We start from the raw sequence: 19,762 nt of genomic DNA, 5'->3' as shown, positions 1-19,762 counted from the left end.
TCAAGGTATGTTAATTACTCATTCAATTTTAATATTTGTCTCTATCACTCATATATGACCATTATGTTATTTTTTAATATTTATTTGTAACTATGCCAGGAATGGCCAACCATCTGTAAAAAAAATGATAAATTAGCTTCTCAATTAGTTTTTAATTTCCTCTTTTCCATTATCATTATTATTTTTTTTGCATTAATCAGTTAAAATGTTTGGATTAAAAGTAAACATTTTTGAGTTGGGAAAATTTTTATGGGTTTATGAATTTCGAAGATAACCATATTTTGGTAGAATTTCCATTTGGGGGGGATTTCAAACCTAGGAAAAGAGAAAAAAAAAACAGTAACACACCTATTCTTATTCAACATAAACAATGAATGAAGTAAATGGCTCTGTTTTTTTTGTTTACTGTGTATGTGATGAGGGCTAAAAAGTTTCTTGGAAGAGAGGGTATGCACCATTACACAAGGGAGAGTTGGCTACCCTTTGTATTTCAAAATTATTAAAAAAGAGAAACAGTTGTTATGTTAGTGTAGTTGTTGATATAGTTAGTCCATTGGTATTGGTATTTGGTGGGGGAACAAGTCTGCCAAGTGGGCCTAATGGTCCTTTTTACCAATTCCTGGCAGCTACCTGAGTTACACTGCGTATTGCCAAGGTGGGAGTGTCAAGATTCATTTCTCGGGACCATGAAAAATAAATATTAACTGCCCCAGGTGGGAATCGAACCCACAACGTTCCGAACCGATTGCCCTGGTACCTACACCCCAACCCGCATGGGCATCACGTCCCTCTAGTTAGTCCATACACCACAGTTACGATATAAGGAGATAGACAGTCACAATCGTAACTAATTTCTCAAGAAGTATTACGTTTCTGAATGGGGTGTAATGTATTGATGTGATATGATTAAATTAAATAGGTTTATTGACTAGGTTAGTTTAGGTAAAATCTAAAATTAATTTTAGAGAACTATTAGTTTATTCATTTTGTTTTTAAAAGATAGTAACATAATTAAACATTATATAATTTCATTTCATACACAAATAATCTAAAATATATTTACAATAATTCTAATTAAATATTTATATACACTATTTACATTTATTTACATAATTTATACAATGTTATATTGTATCTATTTTAATTTTACAATGTCTTATCTGTTATTATATATCATAACTATTATTAAAATCTCAATATATTAAACATTTTCATATTATTATTTATACAATAGTTAAATCTTTTACTTAAACATCTTTTGAGATCATTTTAAATAATTTTAATAACACTAAATTGAAAATATAATTATAAAATAGAATCAGTTTTACCAAGTAGTGTTTATGTTGTGATTGTAATTATTTATATGAAACATCATAGCAAATTTATTCCTCAATATTCGTCATAACAAATTTACTTTTAATTTACAATTAAATATGAAACATTAAGAATTAAATCCAATTTGTCCTGAGTATTCTTACATTAAGATAATTGACTTAAAATTATATCTACCCTAAAATCATCTTAAGAAGTAGTCAAAACATGCTAGATAATTTTTTTCTAAATTGATCTACACGTTTCAAAAAATTAATAAATTTTTCAACAGCTTGTATAATATTTTTGTATCTCATTGATATACTATTTCATATTTATTTTTTAAAAACTTTTTTACCATGGCACCTCATTTGGAAACTACTGGTATAAGACATATCTATACCTCTGTGTAAAGCAAAAAACATAAATAAAAATGTATTATCATGCTAAATTAACCTCTTAACCTCTGAGATACGAATTTCATTAATTGTAGGATTAAATTATTCTTTTATTTACATAAAATTAAGTTTTTATTTAGTTCAAAATTGAAAAATAATAGTAAAATTTAATTTGAATAAAATAGTGTACTTCTCAATCATTGAAGTTGATTCTTTTGTACAGTATAAAATTTCTTTTTATCAGGTACAAAACTGTTTTATCTAATCAAATGAAATTGTTTTTCTTTTATTTTCTGTTTACTATTTTGTATTTTTCTTCATTTTATTGTGGATGTAATAGGCCAGGGATTTATTAAGATTTTTGTCAGAAAGTGCAATCAGTGAATTAACTTATATTAAGTTTGAAAGATTTTTCATTATGTGCCAAAATTTCTGCCAAAAGTGACCACTTACGTTTGTGTCATCTATCTCTTCACCCTGATAAAAAAGTTCTACTATTTGGGTCGAATTGTTGGCACTCAATATAAAATAAGTTATACCTTTATTTATTGTTCTTTTCATTCATTTAGTATTTAGAATATACAGATTACTAGTGAAGACCTTTATAAGAAATACTCAATTGATACATTAAGCATTGTGTCAAAAAAAAAAAAAATCAGTATTGGTATATTAAATTGTTAAATACCTCTATGTATTAACTGAATTACACAGTATACATGTAATATTATACTTTTGGGAATAACTAATTGATTTTATGAAGAAAATTTTGTTATTCAAACAATCTTTTGAATATAAAAAATATTTCTCCTTATACAAGAAATAAAATTATTGACAAGTTTAAATTTAATACTGAATATTCTAAAAGTAATTACTAAAACAGTGTTAATGAAATATATGGTATCTTAATAGGATCTACTTTGCAAAGGATAGTTCTTTCACATCTTATCATTTAAAAAGTAAGATTAAATTATGAGGTATTCATAATGTCTACGCAGTTTCCTTCTCCTTGCTCTTTTCTTTTCCCTCAGTGTAGCTTCGTACTTGGTCAGGATCGTTCCACCACTGTGTTTTAGCTGTTCCCATTATGAGGTAGATGATGTTTGTTCCCATAAGTACAACAACGGATATCCAAAATACCAACCGCCATTCAAGAAGTGTACTCTAGAAATATAATAAATGTTATAAGAACTTCAGTAATTTTTTTTAATACACTACTGATCTGTACTACGGCTAGTGGGTGGGTTATCCTACAGGATGCCAAAACAATATTCCAGCTAGGGTTTGAAGTTGAGTTTTTATTTTGAGGCCTTTCCAAAAAAATCAATGCCAACTCTCACAAGCTGGAATCTGATCAGCATCTTTTGGTAGATTTGTTTTTATTCATCTTTTACTAACAGATTAATATGGAATAGTAGATAACTACTCATTTTGAACTACATCTATGATATTGCTTTAAAACGTTATACTCACATTAGGTGTAAGTACTCCAACAAGATATGGAGTTAAAATCCCCGATATTGCTCCAATTCCTCCAACAATGGCCATCAGAGTTCCTGCATAATTTGGACTAAGATCAAGCGCATTTACTTTTAAGCTGGGTATAAATGCGCCCATGATTGTCATTCCGAAGATGAAGAAAACTGATGTTAAAACCTTATCACAACCAGAATAGGAAGCTGCTACAATTCCAATAGCAGGTCCAATAGAAGCTAGAACAAGAGTTTAAATAATGTTTTTTTAATTTCTTGGCTAGTATCTAAAAAAAATTATTAGATTGATTAAAGTAAGAATTAAAAGTAACACTTAAGTATTAAATATTATCCTGGTAATATGTCACTACTGAACATAGAGAATCTAGTTTAAGTAGTTTAAATTTTGTTAAAATTTAAAGCTGAATTGCCCTAATAAGGTCTGCTAACAGAAGTTGTTAAATCCACCCAGGCTATAGAGTTGAGCGAGTAAGCTGATTGCCAAATTCAGGTCACTTGTGCACCAAATTTCGTGGGCACTTAATCAAAGGCATCAATTTTCGAGAGTAAGAATATAAAATTGTTATGGTATATATTTTTTTTTTTTTTTTTTTTTTTGAGGTGTTGAGTTATAGTTCTTGCACTCCTTAATATTGGTAATCCACGCTAGTGAAAAGGTAGGGCACTCCTCTGTAATATCAACTGGTCATAAATGAAAAAGAACCACTGATCTAAAGAAAACTTTTGCATAAACAAAAATTATATTTTGATAGAAAATTTTGTTATGAAAACCCCCTTTTTTTCATTGATTTAAAAGTTTAAAGCCAGATATATTTTTATGAAGAAGTAAAAGATTAGATAATCGTTAAATTCTCTGTTAAAAGTTGTGTAGCCGATATGATTGTTATATTCATCTCCAAGAGAAAGTAAATTATTAGTATCAAACATTTCTCTATTTATCACCAAAATGCTCATTTCAAGATTAAAATTATTATTTATATATTCATACTATATATCAATCATACTGTTTTTATTAAGAAAAAAAAAATCAAACTAGTATTTGTCAGCTTAAAGACTAAAGTCTGCAATAGGTATAAAGTTTAAGTAAAAAAATAAATGCTTACCTATTGAAATAAACATCTTCCTCACTAGTGATATACCCCAACCAAGTTTAACGATCATCCAATCGACAACCCATCCTGATAAAATGGCAAAAAACCACATACCCAAGTATGGTACACCAGAAATCACTCCATTCTGTCAAAAACATTAATGGGTTTAACTTTAATTTGCATTTAAGAAATAGCTTATATTTATTGGGAAAGTTATTTTTATATTTTATTTTTAAATATATACATTATATTTATAAATAACTTAAAGCCTTTTTAATACCATTATTCTTTCAAATAATATCTTTTAGGGTAATCTATTAGATATTTATATTTAAATAAGTTACCTCTTTAACTGATACATGAAGAACACTCTTCATATATTTTGGCAGGTCTGTTATTATAGTAAATAGACCCCAGTCATGACCAACTTGCGCTATGATCAGTCCCCACAGTGGAACAGAGGTCAAAATAGGAATCCATGGAGTCGGTGGTAGCTTAAGAAAAAAAAAATTTTAAATATGTAATTAATTGAGAGTAAATAAACTAATTACTCAAAATTTAATCTAAGTTCTTATTAAAAAAAGTAAAATAAGTTTTCTTGCAATGAAACTGATAAAATGATTTAAAGAAAAAAATAAGTTGTTTTACATCACATTATTAGAAAAGCTGATAAATTGTGTTTTAATATTATAAACATATTATTATCAATCATAAATAAATTATTTTAATTATTAAATCAAATCATTCATAATTTCATTATACTTACATCTTTGTAATGAGTTTTCCCAGAAGTTGTAATAATATATGTTCTTTCGTCTTCTTTGATATAAGGATGTTCCAATGGGGAATTGTAATAAACAAACAACCATACGATTAACCATGCAATTCCTATTCCTCCAAAAATGTAAAATACTCCTGTCCAACCCAAAGAGGATATGATCAACCCAGATATTGCCATTGAAACAAAGTTTCCGATTTGAGCTCCTAAAAAAAAAATGGATAAATGGATAAGTTGGGGTATAGTTAATATAATTACAATATCCTAAAAAAAATTATTAGAAAATTATGGTTAAAGTATTTTCCTGATTTTTAAGGAATTATTTCTGTTCTACCATTTGTGGTTAGAAATATTTCATATTTTTATAAAATGATTTATTTTATGCATGGGAGTTGTTGAAGTTTTTTTTCAAACCATAGTTATACTTATTTCTATTGCAATCAACAGCTTATGTCTGTTTTGGTGAATTTCAATAGTTTACTTTGTAATTAATTGTTACTAATGTGAAAATGTGATGAATTATTTTGGTATAAAAATTTTGAGTTAAATTAAACATATATTTTATAAATAATATTATTTATTTTTCAAGATTTTTAACTGGATATAGCCATACAAATAAATAAGAGGAATGTTTGAATCCATAAAAGCTTGCAGATCATTAAACCGGGAATTGAATCATATGTGGCCTACTACACCTCAATTTCTGCCAAAGGGAGTCCTCAAGGGAAATAGTTGAAAATATGTAGCTTAAAAGTGCAGTTTAAATTACTTTTTTTATAAATAAAAGTAGTTCTATTAAATCTGTCATATTAATATTAAAGGATATCTTTTTGTGATCAAGTGTAACTCCAAGAAGTTAAAAGTTATTATAAAAAAACTAAGAGATAATTGCAGACCTTATCCTCTAAAAATTTAAAATAAAATAGAATTTACAGGGGTCCATTACCCACTCAACCATCAATCATAACGACCATTTTAAAAGCTCATTAAAGCAGGAGGGGCCAAATAATTGAAATGGGGACAGATCTTCAAAAAATTTCAACCAATGAAAATCAAGAAAGAAAAAAAGTACCGCCTCCAAATTATCAAAGATGCTGGGGCAATCTAAGAGACATAACTAGATTAGGGAGAGTCTCGGCCTACATTCCTCCCATGATCTGCCTTGCTGAACATAAAAGAACAGCAAAGACTTTTCACCTTCCAACGATTCAAGACAGCATATAAACAGCAAGTAAACTCGTTATAAAGTTATTTCGAGCTTGAATTATAACTATTTTAAAAAGTACTTAATAATTAGAAAAGAATTAAGAGTTACAAAGTATAATTTGAGTTATACATTGAGAATTTATATTAATGGCCAATAAATAAATATAATTAAATTGAACATTGGAAAAAATCATTATTAGAGTTAAATTATAAAATTAGTTATTCATAAAAGATATTTGAAGTTTAATATAAAATCATAATAATTTGTTTACAATCAGAGATTATTGTTTATTGTCATAAATTCTATTTTAAATTTTATACAAAGAGAGATTTCAGAAATAATCATAAAAGAGTTTATTAATAGATATTACTATAAGAATTCACTGCTATTTGATTTTATCTCATTATTCCTGTTCTGTTCTAAGGTATATTTATGCAGTAAATACGGAATCATTTCATTACTATGCTCCATATTAATTATGAAAGTTATTTTATTAATTAAAATGCCTTAAAGTAAATAATTAACAATATAAAACTTTCTCACCCTTTAGGGACTGAAGTACTCTCAGACCAATAGACCAATGAGCCAAAGTTGAGTAAATGAATTTAATGATATTTGTTATCAATATAGGAAGGATATCTTAATACATACATACATACATATATTGTAATATTCAAAAATAATTAAAATAAAATAAATTGAAATTTGATATTTTTTGACTTAATTCTCAAAGCTAAAAGATAGCTTGCGTTCAAATGAAAAGCTTTAATATTTAACAGATAGGAGAACTTAATTTAAATTTTATAATATAATTACACTCTTAATCTCAGGGCGGGTTTCTAGGCAATCAGAAACAGACACTTTTACTATTAACACTTAATTAAATTAATATCTCTTTTACACATGTATTTAAATTTAGACATAACAAAACTAACCAATTTCATAGAATCTTCTTTTAATGACTTTCTCAATTAACTAACACTGACTGCTGACAATCTTTCAGTTAACAAACAGTAACAAAACAAAGTATTGGTCCTCTTACAGTTTTTTAGTTACTTCTTATCCACCGAAGTGTGTTGTTTGGCGATCCAAACAAAGAGTCCCTTATTCTTCTTGGGTGGCTCTTGGTTGTCTTCCTTTTTCAAGATGTCCACCTCCTCATCCTGGAAACATCATTTCCCATCCCCACCCAAACAACGAATGAATGCCAAAAACCAAAACCTGTCTCGATGTTCCATGTAACAGTTTTGGATTTTTGCAAATGATTTACTTTCTGAATATTATTCTTTAGGAATATTTCTTGACCTCTATTTTTTTTTTTTTAATTTACTGCATTTTCAATTATGATGGGAAGTTAGAATAGAGTTTTTAAAATATTTGAATCTTCTCAATATGGCCGCGATTCAACGAGCTTTTTGCAAGACACATGCCGCCATCTTGAATTTAACGATATCTTTTGTGACTTCATATTTTACTTAACAAAATTGGTTAGCTTGCTTTTAGGTTTAATAGTACAAATAAACATGTTGAAATGATAAATCACATAAAACCTACTAACAATCATTTATATATAAAAAATAACTCTTTACTCATAAAAGAGGAGATTATACTAAGAATCTGTTATATATAAAAAATAACGATTTACTCATAAAATAAAAAATAAAAACTAATGTAACTTTACCAGCAAAAACAATAGCTCCTAATCGTCCTCTCTCATTAGCAGAACTCCAATTTGACATCAGCACATTTAATGATGGGTAAAGAGGACCCTAAACAAAAAAAACAGAACTTCTTCTTTTGGATTTGAACAATTTACAAATAATTTTATAATAATTTATTGTTTACATAATGTTTTTCATATTTGAATGAGTATTATTTGAACAAATAGTTTCTTTTGTAAATCATCATTTTAAAGTACAGGTATTGATAGTTTGGACATTAGATACAATAATCATATTGCTAAACCTATCTTATTATTATATTCATTATTACCTATGGTTACTTTTTGTTTTTATTTTTAATAGCCAGATGATTATGCATTTACCTGTCCGAAGCCAATGGCAATCCTTAGACAAATTAGCCCCCATGCTCCTAATGTCCTGGAGACCACTGGAGTAAGGAGAGTAGCCATGGAGGATACAAACATACCAAAGCCAAGCACCCACTTGACACCCCACCTCTCAGCCATCAAACCTCCTGGTAACTGATTGATGACATAGCCCCAGAAGAAGGAACTTAATATGAGACCTTGAGTTTCTTCGCCCCAGTTGAACTCTCCTGTCTGAAATTGGCAATTTAAGATAAAGAATTACTAAACAGCGTTTGAGTTAGTCAAAGTGAAAATATGTAATATACTTACATGTTGTATAACCATGGTAGTGTTGAGAACAAAAGGACAGGATTCTACATCAATTTTACCCTCCTTAGAGTGCGACCTAACCATTTCAGTGATCGCTAAGCTGAGGCAGAACCTGTGAATGTAGCCAATGCCTACTGCGAAGAAGCCCATGATGCCTATAATGTGCCTCAGTCCCCATTTGTTTTCTATAAAAAAATAAAAATAATTAATTAATCAATTTTTATTATAATTTATTTCAAACCCAAAATAGAACTAAATACTTGGTAATTTTTATGAGTAATATTGAGACATAAAGGGGATGTTCTTGAAAAGATCCTGCACCACAACTTCTCAACTGACATTAATAGAGCATTGAACTCTGAAGTGTAAAGAAAGATCCCCCCACAAGAAAAAAAAAAAATGTCTACAACAAAAGTTTCCTATATTTGTCGTCGTTAGACTAAAATAATTTGTATCAGTCATGGATCGGCTCTGTTGGTAGATCCTCTTGGGGAACATTCTCCTAGCCTCTATAAAGCAGGTACCTGATCCTTCAATTTTTTAGCAATAAAATCTAATGGTTAAGCGTTATCGCATTTCCTTACATATTCAACTCACATCAATTGAGCATTGAACTCAAACATTAACCCCATACACCGATCACTCTGCAGTTGTAACCTACTCAAACCTGAAGCATATTTAACATATAGGTTAAATTAAAAAAAAATAAGGTGCATCAGCCAACTAAGAGTAGGAAACACGGAGCATATCAAACTACACCACGGAAGCAAAACCATCACTTTCAAGGCAAACCAACTCTGTTCATTCTGCAAAAATTATTTCAATAATAGCTTGTACCACATTCCCCTACATTGTCCCACCTTTAAAGAAAATATACAATATATCTTAAAGCCACTAATATCCCTATCTTGCGACTTACAAAACATTGAAAATATATTGAACATTGATAGTGAAGCCAAATTGAACAGACTATATATTTACATTGTAACAATATATAATAAGTTTAATTTTGTATGTGACATATAAATTATATTATGTAAATAGTTTTCGAAGCCAATTAATATCTTAATTTATATCACGCTTTCGTTTATTTAAAAGAATTCTCATTATTTTAAGTTAAATATAATGGAACAATGAATATTATGTTGATAGTTGTGTGTTATCGAATCTGTTTTTGTTTATTGTTTTGTTACAGAGAACTTGTTTTATCTTTTGTTTATTGTTTTTGTAATGGAGCACTAGACTCAGGTTTTGTTTTATAATTGTATATTGTGTTATGAATTTGTACAAGATTTTGTCTTTCTATCTATCTATCTAATTTTTATGAGTTAAAAGTTTTATCAGATATACCAAATGGTACAATTATGGCTAGATCAAATTGAGGTTGTTGAAGCTGAGGGAGTTGAAGGGTCACCCTAGCAACCTCATTTGTGGCAGGGATGCACAGTAGGCCAAATGGCAGCTCTTGCTGAACGTAAACAACTTTCTTGTCTGCATCTATTTAATACACCATTTGGTATCTAGTTGGTTGCATATCCATTTCATCAAATTCTATCAACTACCACACCAACGTATTTCTCATGGCGGACCTATATTTCTAAAACTGCTGGTCCGACTTTGACACAATTTGGAGGAAAGTTGGGAATTACTGCAATAATGTTCCAGTACCGATTTTATCAAATACTGTTCTCTACTTTCGCTAACCCATGCGCAAATATATTTTCCTTGAAACCTCTGTATTTTGAAAAAAGCTTTTCTAATTTGGTCAAAAATGTGAGGAAAGTTGGGGCTTAGTGTAAATCGGGTCCAGTATAAATTTCGCCTAATCCAATCCACCGCACTCACTTAGGCAAGTGCAAACCTATATTACTTGACAAACCAATATTTTGAAAACACCTCATCTGATAATGGTCAAATGTTGTAAAAAAGTTGGGGGTTATCGTAAGCATACTCTGGTAAACATTTTATCAAATTTCATTCGCTTTTCCATGCATAGAAGTAAATTTTTAATTTTTGAGTTCATATTTATAAAATTAATGATGTAACTCAAAACCTAATAGTAGTAGATTTTAAAAAAAATCGAAATCAGCAGCCTTAAAACATGGAAAAAGGCATCCAGGTGGCTTAAACATTGACATATAGTGTTGGTACGTGTTGCGGGTTTGAATTTTTCAGAGATATTGTCGGAAGCAGAAATTATTGTCTCGTCAAAAATGATAAATTTCAAGGTGTTCGGTTTATATTTGTCATTTCGTTTGGACAATAGGTACATAGCCAAGCCGATGAAGGCCAAGAATTATTAACGAAATTTTAATTAGTAATATTCATGGCTTTTCAACTCATCCTTTGACTCAAAATAACTTTTATAGTCTTGGATCTGTTCCTGCTATAAAAACACTAAGTTTTTATTTGACCTTAAGTAGATAGTTTTCAGAGAAATGAATTGTTGGTAGTAAAATGTTCTTGTGGTTTTAATAAATTGATGGAATGGATGATTTATTAATATTTTTTCAGATTATAAATTTTAGCTAATGAATTAGTAACCTTTTGTTTCATATAACCTTTTAATCATGTTTAGAAATATCCTCATATTTTTGTCATTTTCCAATCTTTAAATATTATTATTTTTCTAATTCAATGAATGAAACTTTCACGTCATGATTATTATTGCTTGACAGGCATAATATTAGTGGTGTTTGTTTTTAATTGCGTTGATAACTTAGCAGCTAAAAAGAGTCCTTCGTATTATATTCTTTGTCTCCTACCTGATTTTTTAAACCAAATGCTACGAAGATACTCATTTTTTAATTCCAATCACAAAACATATAACCACACTAATAAACACAACAAAAAATACAGGTAGAATAAGTGAATTGACTGCAAGGAAAACCTTAGCACAATAAAATTGGCTACAATATATGCCATAAAGGGCTGTAAAGAGTACCATAGGACCGTATCCCAACCAAGAATACCTATTTCTTGGCATATAACATTTATATGTTGATATTAATAAACAAGGATATTTATAAAGCCAAGGGATGATAGATATCTATAGTGTGTATAGATGGAACGTTTTATGAAACAAGTGGTCTTCCTTAAACATGCCTAAATGGTTCGCAGGTCAGTTGAAATAAATATAACACACGTATTTTGTAGAAAGTTCTTTTATTGAATTACTATCTTCAAAAACTGCTTAGTTTTCAAGTTATGACAAAAAAACTAAATTGCCTTTAAGCTACTTCGAGAATCCGGGTCTTATAAAAATGCGCTCTTACAGCTTAACGGTTGATTGTAGACAAAAATCGTGCGGATATAAAATGTAGTAAACTTTTTTATTTCAGTAGTGTAAAGAAAGATCCCCCCCCCCAAAAAAAAATTCTACAACAAAACTTTCCTATATTTGTCGTCGTTAGACTAAAATAATTTGTATCAGCCATGGATCGCCTCTGTTTGTTGATCCTCTTGGGGAACATTCTCCTTGCCTCTATAAAGCAGGTACCTGATCCTTCAATTTTCAGCAATAAAATCTGATGGTTAAGCATGATCGCAGTTCCTTACATAATCAAAAAACAGTACTGAAGATTCTTCAAGGATTATAATAGTATAGATTTTAGAGGACATCCACAATTATGTATGCTTGTCCACAATAATTGAAAAATGGGTAGTAAACAGTAAAATTACAGGAAGCTTTTACTGAGAGTAATTGGTGAAATTATTTCAATTTTTCATAAAAGCGATAAAAATTATAATGGCGAATGTCACGATATGGTTCGTTTCCTGTTTCAGATTCTCTGTGTCGTGTAGGAACTGTTTTATTGTTTTACCTCTTCTTCAAAGTCAGGGTCTTTTATTCTCAGTGTGCTTTTCCTTCTTACGTCTTCACGTAACTTCCACACTAGCTATAAAATATTGTAATTAGAAAAAAAAAACAACGTTAAATTCTGTTCCTTCTTAGTTTCTTAGAATTATGTTAATAATTGGGAATTTCCTTAAATATTAACAGGTACTTCGTCTCAGGACGTAAGCTAAAACAATTGAATATTTCCACCAAGTTTATTTTGTTTCTATACTGGAACACATAAACGATGAATCATACATTGTTAATATTGCATATAAGCCAAACAAAAATACAGATATACCACAATGGCTTTGTACCGATACCATATATGTATGAAATTATTAATTATACAATAATATATTCCTGAACATGTCCTCGAAGGTCAAAAGAACGGGTAGTGATAATTAAACTATTAGTTTCTAAATTGTGAAATCTCTATATGTTGCATATTGAACTTGTAATCTACATTTTTATTAATGGATAAATTTCTATCTAGTATGTTCCTATAAAAGAGAAATATAAAATTTAAGAATAACGCAGTATATTAGTATTTTAATCTTCCTCTTTGCTTGAGAAGTCGTTTTTTAATTGTCATAATTCGTTTAAAGTTCAAGATACCAGTCTTAAAAGCCTTGGAGGCCGTTTCTGTTGTCGAAATAGACATAGTTTACAGCTGTTTTTGTTTATACAATTTTGCCACAGTAGTAATAATAATAATAATTATACCATTATAATTGGACCTGGCATACCGAGACCCTCAAGAGGTATAGTAATATTTCAAAAATACTCCATCAGGCCCTAGTGATGAAATTAAACCTGTTGGGTGAAAGAGTGTCATATTTTTTGTATAGTTCAAGTAAGCTACTTTGAAAAGACCTTCCTTCACCACTTCTTTTCACACACACAAGCTGCATTGGGACGAAACTGTATTATGTCACAACAAAGCAGATTTACTTTTTATCTACATCTATTCTATATTTACCTATATCTATATTCTATGTATATATAAGGGAAGGGTTCGAATATCTATACACAATAAAATTTTGAAATATTGGACCAATTTACTTGCTTTTTTTTTCAAAATGTTTTCTGTTCTCATGAGAAGGTTTAAGGCTGCTGAAATCTCCGATTTCTCGGATAAAAAATAAATTAAAAATAAAATTGTACTTTTTATTACATACCAATATATTTATCTTTTTCTAAAGAATAAGAAAAAAAAATATTATGGTACCATTAAATGATTTTATATTCCTAAAAAATGATAATACCCTAACGAGGGTTATACTTCAAGTCAAGTAGGCCAAGAAAATAATTTTCATAGAGGAGCAAATTATATTCGTTTTTAGCTTTATATGTTATCTTTAAATACAGTTTTTCTAAGAAATGAAAACTAGAAATATTTTAACTTGTTTTTTGTGAAAAACACTGCAGGTGTTTTTGGTTTGGTGATTAAATTACGAGATTAATATAAATTATGATAAATGATAAATATATGATGATAATCATAATTGAGCTATTTTAAGCCAAGATCTTATTGCCCTTAGTTTAAGGGAAACCTGTATTCATAGGAGAATATTAAATATTGCTCTGTTTCGTATAAATGTTTGAAACCTCCTTTCGAGCTATCTCTTGAAAATAAAGCTTATAAGGCATAATAAAAAATTCTGTTATGTTCCTTACCGCATATGTTGTTCCAATTTATGTTACCAAATTATAATAATTGTGTATTTGTAAATCTTTAATTATATCTAATTTTTTTTTCAACATCAAAAATTACTTTATTTATTGATAATAAATAAATATGCTACAAACCTGGGCAATGTGTAATAGTGGAAATTATACACTTTCATAAAAAATAAATAAACAAAAAAAATGGCTAAAAGTAACTAAAAAATATATAACAAAAAATAAAAATTGTAATTGGTATCAAATTTACAATTCATTTTATCTATATTCATCTCCCAATCTAGCAATAGCGAAGCATTACTGGTTATAATGATAAAAATGAGAAAGCTAGAATTATCGACATTGTGATTCATTACAATGTTATAAGCTTAACTGTTGGTGATACGCTTCTAAAATATCAGGAACTGGTGATCGGAATTGAGTTCTACCATCTGGAATGTCTTGTGGTAACGCTGTTTGTAATATGGACAAATGTGTCAATTTCTTAGGCAACATCATGAGCCGAAGGTTTTAGGATTTGGAATTAACATTTAATGTGCTCAGAGAGGTTCAGCAAGTGATTATTTTGGATAAATCTAGAATTATCTGAACATTTTTAAACGTTTTAAAGAATGTATATCTGTATGTGGTTGGTCCTGTCTCCCATCTCACTTCAAGACCCCCAAAAGGAGAGAAAAATAAAGAAAATAATAATATTACCTAAAATAATAATTATAAAATCCCATACCCTACAAGTTGACCCGCACCAGTTTCGATTATCGTCCTTGTCCTTGGTCATCGCGAAAGCTAATGAAAATTGGCGTTGTTTGAAATCAATTGGCATATTTGTCGTAGTTTGTTTTATTTTTTAATAGCACTGCGTTTAATATATTGTCCTCGAAGTCAATAGGCATCTCTTACGTTAATTAATGCTCCCTTCTCATTGTATAAATTGTTAAGGATCAATTTTTCTCAGAGCATCTTGCTAAAGTTTAGGTCTGTTTTTGAGAAGGAATTGGCAAAAAAGAGTGAGCATCGCAGCTCGGTCATAAAGTGCTAATAAAATTGTTAATTCATTAATGTTTAAAAAATGATAAAAATTACGGTTTTGAAGGAGAAATATTTGAAACCTCTAATTGCAACTTTTCTCTAACTCTAACTCTAACTCGAGTCACACGCGAATTTCCAATCCTCCAAATGAATTTTAAACAAAACCTTAAAAAAAAAAAATAAAATAAATGAAAACAAAATGGGGAGTGGGATCAGATAAACAGATTGATTCCCTAAAAGTAGCTTCTCATAACAACTCAATGCACATATAATTGTTTATTAACTAATATTAATAGAGATAAGATAAAGAGAAGGTTGGTCGGGTTTACCTTAATACATTTTTCTTTGTGTGTGTCAGAGATGCCTTTGGGACGGTTGTAACCATCTGAAGAAGTAAAGTAGAGTTTAGGTAAACGTTTTATAAAATTTTCCCACAAAAACGGCTGTACCCAGATCCCATCAGAGAGTACGTCTTGAATTTGAAATTTGGCTTGTCCTTGGCCAGGGATAGTACCAAGGAACTTAAGTCAGCGACATTTCTTTATCCCAAGTCTTGTAAATGGATTATTTTAGTACTTAATAGTGTCGTTCCTGTTCATTCTGTGTAAGGTTTGTTTTTCCTACTAAACATACAATTTAGTAAAATAATTTTTTCTTTTATTATGGCTTATGTCCTCCATCGAGGACCTATACTTCCCCAGAATGGAATATTTATATTAGATTTATTTCTCGGAATCAAATAAATATTCATACACATCGGTGGGAATTGAAATCATTCGTTCTGAACTAAAGACTAGTCACGATTTTGATATTTTTTTAAGAAATTAATTTCAGAAGAACTCTTAAAACCATTAGCTTAATTATTTAAGTTCGGACTAAGAATGCACTATTTTATTATTTCTTTATTTTCCAGGAAAAAAAATTAATACTCCACAATTCATTTATTTTTATATTACTGAGAAAAGGTTGACGACCGATCTTAACATTCCTTGGGACACATCCTTTAAAATGAGAAGGATGTATGACGTCAAAAATTAATATGAACTGGAAAATGGGCTGATAAAATATTATAGTCGGTCTTTAACCTTTTCTTAATCAGGATATCCCTGAAGAAGCCCAGAAAAGTTGGGTGAAACTATGAGCAGAATTATGAGATAATACTAGAATTAATTATATAAGAAATTATTATATTTGTCGAATGTTAAAATAAATTATTTAAGAATAAAATATCTAAATCTTCTAAACAAAAATATAGGATTTATTCTATTTGAATCATTTAATCTAAATTCAGTTAATGAGTACTTTAAACAATATTTGAAAATATATTAATATACTTTTGGTATGATGTTACTATATTTTATACTTGAAGTTAGTCTTCTAGAAGTATCTTAAGTAAATATAGTTGAAAACAATTTATATAAAATTACTGCTAAAAAATCACGTTAAAATAAATGACTATTAGAGGTTAATTGTGTACGGACTAAAGTTTTTTGTTAGCCTTTAGTATGTCAAGTAACACTTTGAAAATATTTAAGGGCTATTATGGAGATTTTGTTTACTGTAGTATTTTTGTTTTCTTTTCAAAAGAATGAGCTTTTTCGATCTTTCTGAATAGGCTAAATTGCTTCGACCTTGTCTTTGTGTAGAATTCGTTTTGGGTTATGTTTTCAAACTTGTTAAGTAAGAAGCGTTGTAGCTCGTCTTATAACAGTAGCCAAGCAAATAGATGAAAAAAATTGATTCTATTCTGTTGTAAGTAGGTACACTTTTTAACTCGTTTTCTTCTAGCCTCCTTGTTAGTGTTTACGTTATATATATATATAGGTATAGTTGTTATTGGAGGTTAAGGACATCGATTTTTTAATAAATTAGTATTATTACTCATATTATTTTATTATTACTGTTTGAAATGTTTGAAAAATACGATGGTAAGGCGTTATCCACTTCCTGAGGGTTCGTGTTCTATGGTTTGGTATATATGACTCCCAGGTTTTCCAGACCAATTGTAATGGGAGTTATTTAGGGGGAAGAGTGATGCAAATAGTATTCGATATTTAGTAGCAAAGATAATTATAACAGGAATTCAACAGAACAGAATTCAACATCATTTTTTATCATACTATAACAAAAAAAAATAAATAAAACACAATCATGATTTATTTCTTGACGATTCACTCAATTTATCCTCATTATGAAGATACCAGAAATAGAAACTTTTGTTTATCAACTTAATAAGATAGACTGAGCCATAAAAACTTATATATAACTATTACAATAACAAATAAATTATAGTAATTAGACATAGACATCGTTGGTGCAAACCCGAAGTGACGTATTTTCTAATTTTGGTACATTAGATTGTTGCATTTTAACGGATTTTTTAATTCACTAATTAAAAAAATTAAATTACAAATTGATCTGTATCAACTGCTACATTAAATCGGCAATCGCAATTCAAATACAATTTTCTTCAAGATTTTGAGATGAGCCATCCACGGTAGTACAGCGTAGCATTTCCATGACAACATGCAAGTTGCTGATTGAAGGAAGAAGCTTATAGCGTTGAAACTATTCTTGACGGACACCCTTTAATAACGTGGAACCATCTTAAAGGGCAATTTTATTGAGGCGCCGATCATCAATAATTACGGAACCTCTGCTCTCCTGATGCAAACTCCAGTTTGATTTTCCATCAGCATTTTTCAATCTGTTGAGCCCAAAACGGTGTATAAGTAGCTATTTGATTTTATGAAGCAACGAATAATGAAATTGTAGGTATTTACTTTGTTTTTTGCCTAAAACTCCTAAATGGAGGATCCTTTCAGAAATATCATTATATAAGAAATTAAAGAACATAAAATGATTCCTGAAACGAATATCAAATCTTAATATATCGGTATGATTTGCTCCGGTTGTTCGTTGGGCTCCAGTAGCTGATCTGAAGTGTTATGAAGTCCATATTTATCTCCATAGTGCAGGTGGTTTGTAGCCATACCACTTGACAAGTTTATTTCGTTGTGGCATTCATTTAGTATTTAGAAATTGTCATACTTTAAATATTTCGCTAGAATGAACCGTTTAAGAGTTGTATTAAATTTAATACTTTAGTAAATAGACTAGCTAATTAGTATGAGTTTTAGGACCACCTGAAATGTGTTTCCGTTTTAAGTGTGTTGGAAACTCATTTTAAGAATTATTTGTATATTTATATCTCATGAATTGGATTTTAGGCATCGGGCTCCTGTACTAATATTACTTCATCACTAGTTTATAAATAAATTTATTTAAACAAATATTGAAGAAAAACTCTAAAAGAAAAAAAAAATTAAAATAAAATAAAAACTGAAAACACAGGGGAGGGTACATCTCACCATATTGGAGATAAAGATGAGTCCAAATTACAACGGCAATAAAGATAGCAGAATCATAAACTTAGATAAGTTTATAATAACGAATGCGATAATAAACAGAGCATAATTTTAAAATTTGGCGCCCATCGCGGTACCCAAGAGTTTTTGCCAACTTCTCTTCTGTGGGAGAGTACAGTCATTCCGGAAATTAGCTTCAAGAAAATAATGTTTATGGGTCAAATTCGATTTTTTAAAACTCTATTCCGTCTCCGCAAATTAATTTTATACAATGATTTATTCGATGGGAAATTTAAATAATGTCGTACTAATAACGTTAAAATTCAGCGATGCGAAGGAGCTGGTTTCTTGGAACTGGGCGATCGTAATTGTATGAAAAGATAAGGCGAAACTAGCCCAAGCGATCAATGCTCTAACAAAGCATTATCACGAAGAATCTGTTTTGAATGGTATACAGCTTGTACTCTTGTACTTTGTATTAAACTGTTCTAGAGTATAAGAGTTTTATATTATACAAAATAAAAATAATAATACAAATCTATGGATTTGACAATAATAATATTTTTTAATTATTTCTGGGTCGAGTAACTTCAGAATAAAAGTATAGAAAATAAAAATTGGGCTTAACTGCCTTAGTGTAGAAAGAAAAATACAAAAAAAAAGTTAAAAAATCCAAATAAAATAAGAAATCTGAAATCATATTAAATCAAAATTTAACTTAATGTCCATATGAAAATAATTTTAATGTTCATATTTCTATATTTTAAATAAATACAGAGAGGATTTATTTTTTATTTATTAAAAATAAATAAAAGATTATATTACATCAATTTACAAACTTTAGTTGAAAACCAGAACATTAATTTCAATTTTTTTGGAACTATACTTTAGGTTGAGGAGGGTGATGAATAAAAGGCGATTTATATGGTAGATCTGAGGAGAAGATGGTTAAAAAAATATACAAATAAATGAAACTTATTTATGTTTAAATAAATTAAATTGTATCAGAGTTAAGTCTTAAAACACTCTCTACTTCTTCAAAAGTCCAACACTTTGGCCAATTCAACCATTCCCAAGGACAACCCTAATTACAAATCTACAACACACATAAATAAATTTTTTTTTTATTTATTTGTTGATATTTACAACTGTATAAAAAAATACAACCAGTAAATTTGATCATAATGACATAATGATATGATACAGG

The 19,762-nt window shown here is 29.2% G+C and overlaps 1 protein-coding gene across 1 annotated transcript in view; it reads right to left on the bottom strand.

Moving 5' to 3' along the window:
- Window positions 1–2,695: 2,695 nt before the first annotated feature.
- Window positions 2,696–19,762, bottom strand: part of LOC106690168 (putative inorganic phosphate cotransporter) — a 65,980-nt gene continuing 48,913 nt past the window's right edge. Inside the window, exons 2-9 of the mRNA XM_014435503.3 lie at window positions 8,635–8,819; window positions 8,320–8,556; window positions 7,957–8,044; window positions 5,057–5,274; window positions 4,635–4,784; window positions 4,303–4,435; window positions 3,180–3,418; window positions 2,696–2,870 (exon numbers count right to left, since the gene is read on the bottom strand). Coding sequence (XP_014290989.1) covers window positions 2,697–2,870; window positions 3,180–3,418; window positions 4,303–4,435; window positions 4,635–4,784; window positions 5,057–5,274; window positions 7,957–8,044; window positions 8,320–8,556; window positions 8,635–8,819 — 1,424 coding nt within the window. The 3' untranslated portion in view covers window position 2,696. The remainder of the gene's footprint in view (window positions 2,871–3,179; window positions 3,419–4,302; window positions 4,436–4,634; window positions 4,785–5,056; window positions 5,275–7,956; window positions 8,045–8,319; window positions 8,557–8,634; window positions 8,820–19,762) is intronic.

The sequence above is a fragment of the Halyomorpha halys genome, unplaced genomic scaffold (genome assembly GCF_000696795.3).
Source record: "Halyomorpha halys isolate HHAL.00 unplaced genomic scaffold, Hhal_1.1 Scaffold1600.1, whole genome shotgun sequence".
Taxonomy (NCBI): domain Eukaryota; kingdom Metazoa; phylum Arthropoda; class Insecta; order Hemiptera; family Pentatomidae; genus Halyomorpha; species Halyomorpha halys.
The sequence above is the reverse complement of the archived record's forward strand: the minus strand, read 5'-3'. Positions and strand labels throughout refer to the sequence as shown.